At 34.7% G+C, this 17600-nt stretch overlaps 1 protein-coding gene across 1 annotated transcript in view; it reads right to left on the bottom strand.

Moving 5' to 3' along the window:
* COL22A1 (collagen type XXII alpha 1 chain) overlaps nt 1–17600 on the bottom strand; it is a 578696-nt gene that overhangs the window by 534059 nt on the left and 27037 nt on the right. Inside the window, exon 2 of the mRNA XM_074264749.1 lies at nt 1080–1244. Coding sequence (XP_074120850.1) covers nt 1080–1167 — 88 coding nt within the window. The 5' untranslated portion in view covers nt 1168–1244. The remainder of the gene's footprint in view (nt 1–1079; nt 1245–17600) is intronic.

Genomic DNA, 17600 nt, shown 5'->3' with positions numbered 1-17600 from the left:
ATATAGTTATGGGAATTATAATAGACTACAAGCTTAGGATGAGTCAACAGTATAATATGGGAGTCATGCTAAGCTAATGTCATCTATGGCTATTGCTCATCCTATGCAGAAGTGGATAGCAGATTTTAAAAGAACAACTGAAAAGGTAAAACCCATCCAGATTATGATAACTATAATTTTGGGATGGCTAAAGATCAGGTCTTACTACATCTAGTTGAAAGAACTAGAGATGTTTAGCCCTGGAAAGAGAATACATAAAGGAACTAGATAGCTAACTTCCTAAGACTCGGAGAGCTGTCAAAGCTATTAGACTTGTTTGTCCCCACAGAGTAGTGCTACAAACAATTAATGGGAAAGGAATGAAATGGCAGAAGTGGGCTTTGACTTAATGTAAGGAAAGACTTCCTATAACATTAAAGAAATCCCCAAAGTACTGCGGGCTGTTTTGGGAAGATAGTGAGTTCTTTAGCACTGGAGGCTGAATGATTAACAAGAATGCTTTTGAGAAAATTCATGCTTCATTTATGGGTTAATCTAGCTAACATTTCTTTTAGCTCTGACATTCTAAACAGGGGGACCATCTCCAACATCAAGGCCAAACAAATCTAGTCTGACTTATCAACACTTTATACAGGAGGCAAATAGTTCTACCCTGAGACATTGTAAAGGCTGAGATAAATGCCTTCAAGAAGAATTGGATTAAAGTAACCAACTCAGAACTTTCTACAGGCAAACCCTTAATAATGCCGGCAGACACAGGAGACTGGGTTGCAATAGAAAAATCAAACAGATGCATTTTAATATTTTGAGTGTGATATATTGAGGAGATAACATTGTATGGAAAAAACTTTATATTTAGACTCAAAAGACCTGGGACGTTGGTGCTATTATTACATCACTTTTTAAAGATGATGAAATTGAAGCAAACAGAGACTATATACAGTTAGAGGCTGGGCTTGAACTCAGGTCTTCTTGATTTCAGGCCTTGTGCTTTACCCACAACATGGCCTAAATGCCCCCACCCCTTTTATTTTCTATTTTACTTTTTATGTACTCAGGGAAATGGATTCACTTCATACCTGCCCTTTGTGCCTGGCAGCCATCTCCAATCCAAAATGTCAGAAGTACCACGAGGTAGATCAAGTGATGTCCTCTGAGACGAATCATTTTTCTCTTGGTCTTGGGGACAGGAGATTCTTGCTTAAGGAAAAAAAATGTCTAACTTCTACTGGAGCATTTCTTCCCTGGGAACACAAAGACACAAGGAAAAGTCAGCTAGAGAAGAACAAGGTCCTCCAGGTGCCACAGAGAAAAGATTAGGGTAATGAAAATGATTCATTACATTTCTATGAACAGCTATAGTGGCTCCCAAAACCAACACTTCCTGATCAGCCTAACTTACTAGGGATGGCCTTTTTGTCATAGACTAATATTGGACATTGTAGCCATTCTAGCTTGTGTATCTGTCAAAGGCATAGCCTTTAGGGAAGTGGGATCACCTCTATACCAGGATGAGCCCTTGGAGGACTTCACTGGAGATTGAAAAAATTCTATGGTGAGAAGAACTGAGAAGAAAGTAAGGGTAAGTGTGGCAGAGAGCTTCAAGTTTCTGAAGTGCTATCATGGGTGAGAGATTAAATTTCAATTTAATTCAACATGTTCCAGCCACTATAGTAGATGCTAGACATAAAAAGACAAAAATTAAATCGTACCTGCCTTCAAGTAGCTTACAATCTTTTTTTTTTTTTTTTTTTTTTTTTTTGGGAGTTTCTTTTTTTTTTTTTTTTTTTTTTTTTAATTTTTTATTTTATTTTATAATTATAACATTTTTTGACATTACATATGCATGGGTAATTTTTTACAACATTATCCCTTGCACTTACTTCTGTTCAGATTTTTTTCCCTTCCTCCCCCAACCCCCTCCCCCAGATGGCAAGCAGTCTTATATATGTTAAATATATTACAGTATATTCTAGATACAATATATGTGTGTAGAACCGAATTTTTTGTTGCACAGGAAGAATTGGATTCAGAAGGTAAAAATAACAGTTTACATTCATTTCTCAGTGTTCCTTTTCTGGATGTAGCTGGTTCTGTCCATCATTAATCAATTGGAATTGGATTAGCTCTTCTCTATGTTGAAGAAATCCACTTCCATCAGCATACATCCTCATACAGTATCATTGTTGAAGTGTATAAAGATCTTCTGGTTCTGCTCGTTTCACTCAGCATCAGTTGATGTAAGTCTCTCCAAGCCTCTCTGTATTTCTCCTGTTGGTCATTTCTTATAGAACAATAATATTCCATAACATTCATATACCATAGTTTACCCAACCATTCTCCAATTGATGGACATCCATTCATTTTCCAGCTTCTAGCCACTATGAAAAGGGCTGCCACAAACATTTTGGCACATACAGGACCCTTTCCCTTCTCTAGTAGTTCCTTGGGGTATAAGCCCAGTAGTAGTATGGCTGGGTCAAAGGGTATGCACATTTTGATAACTTTTTGGGCATAATTCCAGATTGCTCTCCAGAATGGTTGGATTCTTTCACAACTCCACCAACAATGCATCAGTGTCCCAGTTTTCCCACAGCCCCTCCAACATTCATCGTTATTTGTTCCTGTCATCTTAGCCAATCTGACAGGTGTGTAATGATACCTCAGAGTTGTCTTAATTTGCATTTCTCTGATCAATAGTGATTTGGAACACTCTTTCATATGAGTGGAAATAGTTTTAATTTCATCATCTGAAAATTGTCTGTTCATATCCTTTGACCATTTATCAATTGGAGAATGGCTTGATTTCTTATAAATTAAAGTCAATTCTCTGTATATTTTGGAGATGAGGCCTTTATCAGAACCTTTAACTGTAAAAATTTTTTCCCAATTTGTTACTTCCCTTCTAATCTTGTTTGCATTAGTTTTGTTTGTGCAGAAACTTTTTAATTTGGTGTAATCAAAATGTTCTATTTTGTGATCAATAATGGTCTCTAGTTCTCCCTTGGACACAAACTCCTTCCTCCTCCACAAGTCTGAGAGGTAAACCATCCCATGTTCCTCCAATTTATTTATGATTTCGTTCTTTATGCCTAAATCTTGGACCCATTTTGATCTAATCTTAGTATGTGGTGTTAAATGTGTGTCCATGCCTAGTTTCTGCCATACTAATTTCCAGTTTTCCCAGCAGTTTTTGTCAAATAATGAATTCTTATCCCAAAATTTGGGATCTTTGGGTTTGTCAAAGATTAGATTGCTATTTTTATTCACTATCTTGTCCTGTGAACCTAACCTATGCCACTGATCAACTAGTCTATTTCTTAGCCAATACCAAATGGTTTTGGTGACTGTTGCTTTATAATATAGCTTTAAATCAGGTACACTTAGACCACCTTCCTCTGACTTTTTTTTCATTAGTTCCCTTGCAATTCTCGACCTTTTATTCTTCCATATGAATTTTGTTGTTATTTTTTCTAGGTCATTAAGATAGTTTCTTGGGAGTCTGATTGGTATAGCACTAAATAAATAGATTAGTTTGGGGAGTATTGTCATCTTAATTATATTCGCTCGGCCTATCCAAGAACATTGAATGTCTTTCCAATGATTTAAATCTGACTTTATTTTTGTGGCAAGTGTTTTGTAATTTTGCTCATATAATTCCTGACTCTCCTTTGGTAGATATATACCCAAATATTTGATACTATCGACTGTTATTTTGAATGGAATTTCTCTTTGTATCTCTTGCTGTTGGATTGTGTTGGTAATATATAAAAATCCTGAGGATTTATGTGGATTTATTTTGTATCCTGCGACTTTGCTAAAATTCTGAATTATTTCTAATAGCTTTTTAGCAGAGTCTTTGGGGTTCTCTAAGTATACCATCATGTCATCTGCGAAAAGTGACAATTTGATTTCTTCATTTCCTACTCTAATTCCTTGGATCTCTTTCTCGGCTCTTATTGCCAAGGCTAGAGTTTCTAGTACTATATTGAATAGTAATGGTGATAGTGGGCAACCTTGTTTCACTCCTGATCTTACAGGGAAAGGTTCTAGTTTATCACCATTACATATGATGTTTACTGAAGGTTTTAAATATATGAGTAGCTTACAATCTACAACACAAATTTGTTCTATTTTTCAAAAAGAACCAAGAACGATGTTAATAGTAGGAAAATATTAGAGCTGTGGGGAAAAAAAAAACTGATAATGGGTTCATCTACATTTGGAGTTTTCAAGGCTCCAACTCCTGATTGCACCTTTTCTCTGGCTAGTCTCCCCATGAATTTCCTGACTTAGGTCAAATCCCACCTTTCACAAGAGGCATTTCCTAGTTCCACTAACAGTTAATATCTTAGGCCCTCTGAGATTATCTTCCATCTTCTCTATGGGTTGTCTATGTATGTCCTGCTGTCTCCCCAATTAGAATGTGAATTATTTGAAAACACCCTTCTTTGCCAGGTACTTGCCAGGAGGACTAACACATGATAGATGCTTGTTAACTGACTTGACAGGAAAGGAGTAATAGAATTTCCTTTTCAGTTATATGTTGGACTAGATATATCACTGATAGCCCTTCCAATTTGAAAACTTTGTCATTCTGTGACCCATGGTCATCATAAATAAGCTAAAAAATGTTACTGATAATGGTTTGTTTGAGAAATAGCATATAAAATAATTCAATAAAATGTGTTTAAAATGTGATGAAAAAGGGAGTTGCCAAGCTCAACAGTCTCCAACTACCTTGACTTCTCCTGTATTTTACACTACTGATTACCCTACCCCTCTTTTCTTTTCCTTTGGCTTCTGGGGCACTATGCTCTCCAGATACTTTTTCTGCATCTCTTGTTATTCCCTAACTATGCTCTTTGATAAGTCCCTCTACTTTTCTTAAAACTTAAAGTTCCTCAAGGTTCTGTGTTCATCTTTTTTTCTCTTTCAACTATCCTTTCTCAGCATTTGTCTCCACTCCCATAATTTCAGTTATAAATTCTGTATGAATGACTTCCAAATTAATCAACATTATGGAATTTCAGTTACAAGGGACCTTAAAGATCATCTTAATGTTATTCCCTGACACAACTACTATTCATCCTCTTGCCCCTCTACTCCAAACCTATCCTTCCTCCTAGCTTTCTTATTTCTGTTAATTTATTCACCAACTATTTGTTAAACAATCCTCTTGGAGTCTACCAGAGAGAAAAGACAAAACAATTAATTAACTATAGAACAAAATAGTATATCATAAGTAGGTTAGAGAGGGTACAACACAAAGTTCCATGTGAGGTCCATGGAAAAATTGATTACTCCTTATTTTGTATACAGATAGTTGCTCATTTATCCTATTCTCAAAGTACTTCTCTATCATTATCTGTGCACATTTTATAACTAACTTACTACAATGCTAGAGTCAGAGGCTAACTTTTATTGATTTTTTTTATCTTTTCCAGTTCCAACTACAGGATTTGGCACAATAGTAAACAATCAATAAATATTGGATATTTTCTCACGCTATTCTTGTAGACAAAATGAAAAGATGTGGATAATGACTCAGAACCAATTGACTGGTTGAATTCAAAGAGTATCCATAAATGGTTTGATGTCAACTTTGATGGAGATCTCCAGTCAAGTGTAAATAATGAGATAGTTAACACTATGATCAATGACTTGATTAAATATCTAGATGGCATGTCTACAAAATTTGCAAAAGGCATAAAGCTTGGGGGACAATTTATATACTGAATAACAAAATAAAGATATAAAGGCAAATATATTGAAATGTAATAGCAACAAGCAAAATCTTTCATTGTGCTCAGAAAATTATTTTTAAAAGTTTAAGGTATAGAAAGTACACAGAGATAACACTCATAAGAAAAATAAGTGGAAGTTAAGCTCAATATTATCTTAAACTTGATTTGGGGAGGCATTATGTCCAAACTAGCTTGAAATAAAGAGATGATAATCTCACTGCCCTTTGTTTTTGTTAGTTTACCTTTTAGTACTATGTTCATTTCTGGGGCTATATTTTAGGAAGGATAATGATAAATTTGGAGAGCACTGAGATGCTGTAGAATTTCAGCTCCATAATGAACTAACATTGATTTTAAATCACTTCTTATTCTACTTTTCTTTTTTTTTTTAGTAATCACTGAATTTTTATCCTCTCCTTTTGATATTAGTGACCTTTCTAAGCACTAAATACATTTCCTTTCATGCCTCCCCGGTCATGGTGAAGAAATCAAAATTTGCCTTTTCTCTTTCTTTGAGGCTCATGCCTCCCAAATTTATCACCCAACTCAGGTCCTGTTGGCTGTTAAGTACTGCTTTCCAAAACATTCTCTTTTCTTTCTCAATGAGCTCAGTGCCCTAGTTTTGGGTCTCAATCTCCCCTAAATCATACTGTAAACTTCAACACACATATTTCTACTCCCTCAAATTTTAACTCTTATTTTTAACTTTAAATTAATCTTTAATGTCTTTTGACCTACTACTCTTCTTTATCCCAGATTCACAAAGAGATTGTCATTATCTTGATTTTTTCCATCCATCACAAATGGTCTGCTTCCATGTTCATTAACGCCTAAATTCCTTTTTTTAAACCAAAATCTATTACCATTCTATCTTTTCCTATGCCTTGCTCAGATTTTCAGTCTTTCTATCCCTTATGCTTTTCCAAGCTATCACCCCCCCCATATTGGCCACATTCTCCCTTTCTTACTCATAGCACCTAAGTGAACTAACTTAAATCTATTTAATCATCTGCTTTGTAATCTCTTGCTTCCTTGTTTTCCTGCCAATCATGCCTTGATAAAATTCAACCGTGGACTATTCCTACAATAACCTTATTACTTTCTTTCTATTGATTTGATGCTGAATGGATTTGAAGGAAACCATGAAACCACATTGGTTGGTCAACTATAAATGTATGTTACCTAATCTCAACCAGGCCATCAAAAGTAGCATGGCAATCTTTCTATCTGCCTTTAATAATCATCCCAAACATCACCGTAATTGTTCTAAATCTTCTCAGCACTCTGAAACATGGCACTTATAATTCACCACTATCAGCTCATGTTCTACTTCATTTCATACTGGAAAAAAATGAATGAAAAAAAGAGACTACCCATTAAATCGCACCTCTCTGACATCACCTCTATTTTTTTTTTTCTTTTACCTCAGTCTCTAATACAGTGTCCTTTCTCATTTCCAAAGGCAGCTCCTCTAAATGTTCTTCCTCTCCTGTCCTCTACAACAGATTATTCTTATTACTACCATCCCCCTCTTTCTCTGAACTTCAGACTAGCCCTGTTTAAAAGAAACTTCCCGGCTGGTTACAATTACATCAATGTCTCTACCATGCTAAAAACAATGTTGATGACAAGATGATGACAACTAATCCCCTCAGTTGAGCCTAGTACCCCCACTAGCTAGTATTCTATACGTCTCTCTTCTCAATTTTCTATACTTAGTGTCTCTACTTTCTCTCTTCTCAAGGTCTTCTAAATCCCCTACAATTTGGCTTCTAATCTCAAAATTCAACAATGAAACTACTGTCTTTGAAGTCATCAATGATCTTTTAATTGCTAAATCTAATTATCTTTTCTTAGTCCTTATCTTTTCATAACTCTCTTTTGCTTTTGATACTATTAATAACTTATTTCCTCTATAGTGTTGATACTGTTTGTTTGACTTCAAATATCAGTCCCCTTCGCCAGTCCTTCATTTGTCCCCTAAGAATCTGTGCTGGATTTTTTTCTCTTTTCTCTCTAAAATCTCATCAAAACCCATGTGTTTAATTATCATCCCTATGTAGAGGAATTTCAGATTTATGTATCCATCTCTAGTTTGTTTTCTGAATTTCAACTCACCTTTCCACACTGGGCATTTTGAACTAGATCTCCTATAAGTATCTCAAACATCCTTAATGGAAATCATTATTTTAATTACTACTCCCTAAATCTTCCTCTCTTCCCTATTACTTCCAAGGTTAACATCACCTTCTCAATTATCGAGGCCTGAAATCTGAGCGTCACCCTTGTTTCTCCCTTCTACTTATCCCACCCACCCATTCTGTTGTCAAATCTAGTAATTTTTATCTTTACAACATTTCTCTTATATGCCTCTTCTCCTTGAACACAATTACTGCCTTAATTAAAGCTCACCTTTCAGCTGGACTATTACAGTAACCTCTAATTGGTCTCTCTATCATGAGTCTAGTTCCTTCTATCTTCCACTCAAATGAAAGTCATTTCCCATAGACATAATCTGGTCACTACTTCAATAAAATTCAGTAGCTCACCATTACCTTCAGACAAAAGACAAAATCCTTTGCATGACATTTAAGGTTCTTTACAACCTGATTCCCTATTGTTTAAATTCTTGTATCACTTTACTCTTTTCACACAATATAGTTCAAGGATGTTGGGCAACTTGTTACTGATTTCCTATTTCTCATAACTTTCCTCTGACAATACCATCCACACCCTCCTAACCGTTGGCACTTAAAATCCTTGGCTTTATTCTGAATCTCCAACTATTTGACTCTTCTCTAAAGTTACCTTCCTTCTATATAGTCTTGTATACAACTTTTTTATTTAGATACTATTTCCCTCAGTAGGATGCAAGAGCATTGAGAGCAAGTATCTATGGGGAGGGGAATGTATGTACGTATGTATGCATGCAGCCAGCACAATTCTTGATATAGAATGGGGACTTATTAAATGTATAGTGATGGATGGATTGCTATGTAACTCTGGAAACTGAAAGTAGGAGGTAGGATGCTGGAATCAAGGTCCCTTCTAACTCATATTCTCTGATCCTCTGAGTCAAAAGAAATCTAGAAGAAGAATCAGAATATTTTGATTCAAAATCCAAGTATCCACTCCCTTTGTGACCTTGAGCAAATTATTTTGCCTCAATAAGTTTTATTCTCCTCTGTTCTAATCACTCAATTATTCAATAACCATTTATTACTACATGCTATATGCCAATGCTGAGAATACAAACATTTTCCATTTTCCTTTTGCAAAGCAGTATCACTCTATAATCCTATGGGTAAAACATATAAATAAATACAAAATGTAGTGCAAAATCATTTTTGTGGAATGAGAGACTAGTTGTGGGGATCAAGAAATCAATCAAGCAGACATTCTAGTATTACTCTGAAATCCAATAATTTTCAGAATATTTATAATATAATATTTTCTATGTATATCTTATATTCCCAAACAGACTTCAAGTTCCTTGAAAAGTTTATATCTTAAAACTCTTTTTATACTTCATTGTCCTTACCTCATCTCCTCACCTAATACAGAGTAAAGGCTCATAAACATTTCAATTCATATAAAAGAAGAAATACAAGCTTGTTTGACTATTCCTTGTTGATATCTATTTTAGGACTAAAAGAAGCTCAAATCTTAGCTGCATATCCACTCTGGTGGGAATACACTTGATTAAAGTTATCTAAATTACAATGCTGAAAAGATAACCTGCCAATATTATTACTGATACCACCAGGTGGCGATATCACACAATTCATTCAACAATCATTGATTATAAACTTAATCAACCAGCCACCTACTATGTGCAAAGTACCTAAATTGTTTTAAGTGTGATAGAAATTTACTTGAGGTCCAAAAAATTCTAGATGTAATAATGACAGTAAAATGTATAAAAAGTGAGGTCAGCTATCATTTTTATTTGTACTCATATGTTCTTTCAATTAAAAAAAATATTATTTGGTCAGCTGTGTCTTATTAGACTTATTAGACACTTATTAGAAGTGCTATGAGGATAAGAATAACATTTTTTCTTTTTAAATTTTATTGATATTTTTGTCTTGCTATAACCTTCTCCAGAAGGGTTGCATTTCACAATATCTATGCTCTTCCCCCAAGTCATTTTTGATATCAAAGAATAAAAAAGAAAGAATAAAAGCATTTCAACAAAACTAATACATAAACCAAGTGTGACAATCTATGCAATGTTCCATATTCACACTCTCTCACTTCTACCAAAATGAGAAAGAGATAGATTTTTTCAGTCTTTTCTTTAAGCCAAATTTCATCGTAATTATCTAGCATTTCCTATCATCTAAACTTTGCACTCTCCCCATACTGAAGCACATAGAGTTCTCTTTACAAGAGATATTTATAAATTTCTGTTGACTGAATTAATAAATCACTCAATCAATCCTATTTTAGAGAGAAAAGTCATAAAACTATGTTGGCTGCCCCTGTGACTCTGTAAGCTAGTTTGTGTTTAGGCTTTCTGTGCAAGGGTATCTGTTCAATGGCATTAATTGCCTTTACCTGACTAATATCAGAAGCCCCCTCACTGGGATATGGGATTATTTAGCAGCATGCCTAATGCATAGGAGGTATTTAATAACTGCTTATAGAATTGGACTGTAGGTTCTTTTCAAATCTCACTTTAAAACCTGAAATGTATATTAGCCATATGTTTATTATCTTGAGAAGAATCAGTTTTATTTTCCTCATTTCCTTACAACAGTTTGTCCTGTTGTCAAATAGATCATTATTGTAATGCCGGGGATGACACTTTATCCATCTCAATAACTTGAATTTCTAAGTGAAGAAATATAGACCCAAAGAAAAAATGACTTGTCCACAGCTAGTAAACAGAAAAGTCAAGTTGTCTTTGATTATCCTCTCATCCTCTTTATCCAATCAGCTAACAACTCAAATTCTTTCTTTTGATGAAACGTTCTTGAGAGATAATAGACTAGAGCTATAGAATAAGACCTATATTTTTAGACATAATCAATGCATTGATTTGTTTTGCTTGACTATAATTACTCGTTGGGAAGAATTAAGGAGGAGGGTATTGATGAGTACTTGTGATTATTCTAAAAAGAAGAAGAAATAAAAAGTGTAAATTCATTAATTAAGAAAATAAATACAAGAGAGCAGTAGTGAGGGATGCAAACATATACCAGCAGGGCAGCTTTGTTATGACCATATTTAAACACACCTGAAAAACTAAAGCAAACATTCAAAATGTCATACATAATTCTCATTTCTGTCATTTTTTACAACTGGAAATATTTGTTTTTGTTAAGTTCACAATAAAAAAAAAGTTTTACTTCCCAGATTCATCATTTTCTTTCTATTCCTATGTCCCATCTTATTTATTTCGGTCTTCTATTACCTTTCACCTCAATTAATGGAGGTTTTTCTGCATGAGGCTTCCCTGCTTTCTTCCTTTTCTCCTCTCCGTCCAATGCTTTGTTTTCTACCATACTAACCAAATCAAGTCAACAAGCATTTATTAATGCTTGGTTCAGGAACTGTGATAAATATTATCATATCATATACTAACTCAAGATACTGAAATCATACTTATTTTACATTTCAAATCCAAATTCTTTTCTCTACCTAATTTTCAAGAGCCCTCATATCATGGACCCAAAACCATTCAGCAAAATTTACTATAAGGCTGAGAGATCAGTAGTAAGAATACAAAGATGAGTAAGGATCCAATACCTATTGTCAAGGAGCTAATAATCTAGAAATGGTATGATATGTGTATGTACATAACTATAACACAAGTTAGAATGTTAGGATAATATCTCTAAAAGTAAAAGGGACCTTCTAGCACATTCCTTCATTTTTAAATTAATATCTTATTTTTCCTAAATTACATGTAAAATGTTTAAAATTCATTTTGAGTTCCAAATTCTCTCTCCATACCTTCACCCCCCACATTGAGAAGGCAAGAAATTTTATATAGATTCTAAAAGTACTGAAATGCAAAACATATTTCCATGTTAGTCATATTGTGAAAGAAAATACAAACCTAAGGAAAAAAATAAACAAAAAAAAGGAAAAGTAAGTAAAGGTATCTGCATTCAGACACCATCAATTCTTTTTCCGGAAGTTTCCTCTTTATTTTATGGTTAAAAAAACTAATTGTAATATATGACCATCTTTGTTGAACTTTTTACTTCTTCTTTATTCTTTTTTGTAGAAAGGAGATGTCTGTCAGGGAGAGAGGAAGGGAAATACTGGAAAATGTAAATAATGTAAAAACAAGAGCTATCAATAAATATTACCTAATTGAGTGTTACCTTCTCTAATAAGCCTTCCTTGATTACTCTAGCCATCCTAATTTCTATTATTTATATACTACATTTTTAGCTTGAATATTCTATGACTCAAAAGTATATATTCCCAATATACTTTGAGTCATAGAATATTCAAGCTAAAAATGAGCTAAACAAAGCCCTTCATTTTACAAGTGGAAAAAAACAAATGATGCTCAGAATGGTAAAAATTATTGGCTCAAGATTACACAATTACTTGCTGGATTCGAAACATTATCCTTTCCACTGCACTATGAATTTAGCAGGGGATTTTGGTTGTCCCCACAATGAAACTGTAACATTCCTAGAACATAGGAAATAAATCATGTATTATTTTTTTGGAGTCCACAGCCAACACAGTAATATAAATCAGTATAAGTATTTTATAAATTTGTGTTGATTGAATTAAATGTTACCTTAGGAGGTTAAAAACTGTATCATGTTCATTCTTTTGTTGGACATGTTATAGTAGAATTAAAAATAGAACATTTGCATAGTATTTATGATTACAAACCACAGCACACATTCTCAAAAGAGGTATACAAAAACCCTATGAGCCAGGTAAAGAAGTTTTTATTTACCCCATTTTATAGAAAAGGAAACCAAATTAGTAGATTTGCCCATAGTTAAAGGAGTCATATTCAGGTCCTCCAAGGATCAGTGGGTAAGTACTTGGCAATTGAATCACAGAATGTGAGACCTGAAATCATAAATACCTGGAAAATATATGTATATTAGGTGTTCTTAATGGTAAATGTATTCAAGTAACTATATAACTAGTTTTCTTTAAAAAGCACTGGTATTTTTTTTAGTAAAGCTTTTTTTTTAATTTTCAAAATATATGCATGGATAATTTTTAACATTCACCCTTACAAAATCTTGTGTTCTAAATTTTTCCCTCCCTTCTCCCTTCTTCCCCAGAAAGCAAGTAATCTATGTTAAACATGTGTAATGCTTCTAGTATTTTGTTTTATACATTTGAAAGCATTATTTTGAGAAGAGTTCCATAGCCTTCACAAGACTACAAAAAAGGTCTGAGACAATAAAAATTCTTGAAAACCTTTGACCCTTGATCATCCAGCATGTTTAAATACTTTCAAGGATAGGAAACTCATTAACTCATGAAAAACTCCACTCTGTTGTGAGAGCTCTGTTGAAAAGTTCATCCTAACAATGACCTGACAGCCTCTGGTCCTCTTTCTTCCCTCTGATTCCAAGGAGAAACAAACCTAACATGTTTGAGTTGTGGAAAATAATGCTGCATAGGGAGAAATAGGCTAACGTGAGGGGGAGGGGTGGCTTGCCTCAGCTGACATTTCCAAAAGCGAGCCCCCTGATTCACACTGTCTTTTCGGCCTTTGGCTCTTTGATTAGCAATTAGACAGCTTTCTTTTCTTCCTATTGGTTTTCCTATTGATTATATAAAACTGCATTAGAGCATTTTCTGACTTGGTAAGCAAAAATTTGTTTTTCATACTACTACTACTACTACTACTACTACTACTACTACTACTACTACTACTACTAAAGTATTAATAAAATAATAACATAATACATGTTAATTTACTTCATGACATTTCTCTGAATTTTGAGCTTGAGCTTTCTAAGTCCAACAAGCTTAGTCCAGCACCTGTAGGAAGGGGGAGGGTAATAGGCATTTATTTAGTGTCTACTATATGCCAGGCACTGTGCTAAAAACTTTATAAATATCATCTCATTTGATCCTAACAAAAAGACTGAGATAGAGGTGCTATTATTATCCCTAGTTTATAGTTAGGGAAACTGAAGCAAATAAAAGTTGTCACACAGCTTGAAAGTGTCTGGGACCAATTTTAACTAAGTTCTTGAGGATTTCAAGCCCAGCACTCAATGTACCACCTCAGTGTCATAGTAGACCTTATTAAATAGGCACCTGAAAAATGCTAGTTGATTCACTGAAAAGCTACCAATACGTTTCCCTCTCCCCCTCTTTCCTAGAACTTCCTCCCTTCTGCCTAGTCTCTTATCTAGAATCCCAATTGATTGGCCCCTTCCAGGCTTTGACCTCAAAGATAGGACAATAATCTGATCTGATGGACCCCAACCCTTAGTCCTACTAGAAAAAAATTACCTGAATTCCCCTGATCCCAAAGTTTCTTTCACAGGGAACTGCCTGAGTTGCCTTGGAGCAAGAACCTAAGAGTCCCAGCTTGGAATAGTCATGCAGAAAGTCCTACAAAAAGCCCCTTCCAACATCATTCATTCCCTCTTTGGTTCTTCCATTGATCATGTCAGAGCACTCAGATACCATTAATGTAATGGAGCTTGGAGGATTCCATTAGGATCTTCTCCCTTGTCCCTCTTTCTCCTAACTCATTTTAACAGATGCTGACGATAAGTGGAGAGCCATATTGGGTCAAGATAAGAAATCTAAATGTTAAAAGACTTGAGTTCAAATTCAGACTCTGCTGCTTACTCTCTTCATGAGCAAAATGAAGAATAAGCAAGATGATCTATAAGATACATCATATTTATAAAAACCATTATAAAATGGTTTTACTACTAAAGAATATAATGAATAATAAGTGAAAATATTTATTGAATTGAATTATGATGGATGTTTTACTAAATCTAGATGGCCTTACCTTTTCTTAACCCAAATCTATGAGGCAACTTCACAGAATTTCAAAGACCACAGTTTTACAGAAAGAAAACAGCGGTACAGAGGAAGGAATGGACTTATTCAAGATTCCACAAAAAATGAGTAGGAGAGCTGGGAATAGTACTTCATTTGTCTTTAGCCCAGACTAAACTAAATCCCACTTCAGGTCTGATTACACCTGGGTCATGATAGAATGGCAAAAATATTCATCTCTATGGCACATGCCAATGTACTGTCAAAAACCAAGAAATTGTTATGCCAAGTTTTCACTCTGGGATTACTTCTCTCACTAAGCTAATTACTAAGTGATGATGAGATTCTTCTTTTCTCTTGGCAGAAATTAGGCACCACTAAATCCAACCTTTCACATAATGTCATCTTCATCTGTCTTCCTGCACTGGTCAGATTAATCTATCTTTCCTCACCTAATCACTCCTAGGTCAACTAAGAGATTCAATGGAATAATCTGGGATACAGATAGGTAAAAAATAGATTTTTATATTCTGGAACCTATATCTGAAATTGAATACCTCCTTCAATTATTTAAATTTTTTTTCTGGGAGAGTTTGATCCATTGGCTTCACTGGACTGCCAAAGAGGTTCATGATGCAGAGAGAGAGAGAGAGAGAGAGAGGGATGGAGGGAAGGAGAGAGACAGAAACAAAGACAGATAGACTGGGAGGAGGGAAGGAAGGAAGGAAGGAAATAAGAGAGGGAAGGAGGAAGGAAGGGAAGAAGGGAAGGAAGGAAAGAAGGAGGGAAGGGAGGAGAGAAGGGAAGGAGGGAGGACATACTGGGGGAAGGAAGAAAAAAGGGAAGAAATAAAAATGACTCACAAATCTATATATGTAGCCCTAATTATGCTTCTGAACTCTGGTCAAGTATGGCCATTTGCATCCTGGACATCCTTATTTAGATGACCCAACAGGACCTCAAATTCATTATATTCAAAATAGAACATATATTTCCTCCAAAACTCATACTTCTTCCAAACTTCTCCATTGCCATTTCTATTCCTTCCAATCACTTATGTTTAAGAGCTCATATCTTGCACTATTCCCCAAATTATCCGCCTAATATCCCATATCCAGAACTGTTACAGGAGCAAGATGATCAGAATTTTAACAATAGATATTGAAATTTAGAAGATGCAAAAATTTAACATATGCATTCCATTAGCACCAGACACAACTAAACTAGCTAACAAGGAAAATAAAAATATGAAATAAATAGGTAGAAATGGCGAATAATTGTCTATGTACTGTGATTTTAACTATCAAAATAAAGCAAATAATTTTGTTTTAATTATCTTATATCATTTACATATTATGACTTTAAAATTCAATTTGAGTGTATTATTGGCTTGCTTACCATATATAACAAAATCGGCTATAGCCGTACACATATCCAACCAAATTCCTTATCATTTTTGCCCCTACTATTGCAATAGGATTCAAATGTTCTCCCTGATATACACTTGCATCTTTCCTACTCCACTCAGCTACCAAATTAATATTGCCAAAACACAGGAGTGATCAAGTCAGTTCCTTGCTCAAAAATCTTTAGTTGCTTTCAATTGACTCTCTGATAAAATAAAAACTTCTCAGTCTGACATTTACATCACTCTACAATTGAGTTCTCATTTGCCTTTGCTGACTTGTTTAATATTCTTCCCCTTCACATGCCATTAAATTCCAACTAAACTGGCTTACTAACTCATTCCCAGACTAGACATGTAATCTCCCATTTTCATACCTATAAAAAGACTATCTTCTATTACTGAAATGTATTTCCTTCTCACCACTGGGCCTTAAGAGTTTCTACTTTCCTTCAAGAGTCAGTTAAAACCTCTTCCTTTCTGAAGTCTTTTCACCCATATTTTTCAATATTGTCTTCACTTCTGAAATTATTTTGTGTTTATTAATTTGTATCAATGTACTATCCCTTCAGTAGAATATATGGTTTGGAAGAGCAAAGATGATTTCCTTTTTTTCCTTTGTAACTCCAAAGCTTAACATGGAATCTTGCTCTTAGTAGGAGGTTAAGAAATATTTCATTGAATTCTGTGAAAAATTCTGATGCAGATAGGAGGTATAGTAGGTCAATAAATTTCAAGCTTTCCGGATTTCCCCTACAATCAGAACAAATTTGCATCTCAGGGCAAACATAGAGTATTGAAACACAAAGAAGACTGGGACAGAACAGTAGTACTTCAGGGATAATGCAAGAAGACTCAAAGAAAGACTCAAGGGCAGGGAAAACAGAAACTCTGACATTCAGGAAAGCCTGATGAACCCAGGGTGTGAGTCTGGGAAGACTGAGGGAACCTCTGCTGATTAAGAATACCAGGGCCAACTCTGCTGCAGAGACATGATCCTGGGTAAGAAGGTACCAGATTACCCAGTGAATGCAGAAGCAAGAGGCAGGGACACTGCTGGCTGCCAGCACTTTCAGGAGGGGGGAGTTTTTGGTTTGGGGTACCATGCCAGAGAGGAAAGTTGAAGTGAAGCTATAGGCACCATCCCCTATCCCATGATTAAAGTTACATACATTAACATTTCTCATAATTTTTTTTAATGAACTGGCAAAGAAGAAAGAATCCAACCATAGAAATATATTATGGAAATACAGAAGACACAAGGGTTCATCTTCAGAGGACAGTGAAGTAAAAAAAAAATAAATTCTTCTATCCAAAAGAGTAATGTTAAATGGTTCCCTGCCCAGAGAGAATTTATAGAATTCAAAAAAAATAAAATTAAATGAAAGAGATTAAGGAAAACTAAAACTAAAAACCATCCAAGAAAAACAAGATTATGGGGGAAACATTAATCAATTAGAAGAGGAGATAGAGTTTTAAAA

Source organism: Sminthopsis crassicaudata, chromosome 1, assembly GCF_048593235.1.
Source record: "Sminthopsis crassicaudata isolate SCR6 chromosome 1, ASM4859323v1, whole genome shotgun sequence".
Lineage (NCBI taxonomy): Eukaryota > Metazoa > Chordata > Mammalia > Dasyuromorphia > Dasyuridae > Sminthopsis > Sminthopsis crassicaudata.
Note: the sequence above shows the minus strand (reverse complement) of the source record. Positions and strands in the feature narration are given on the sequence as shown.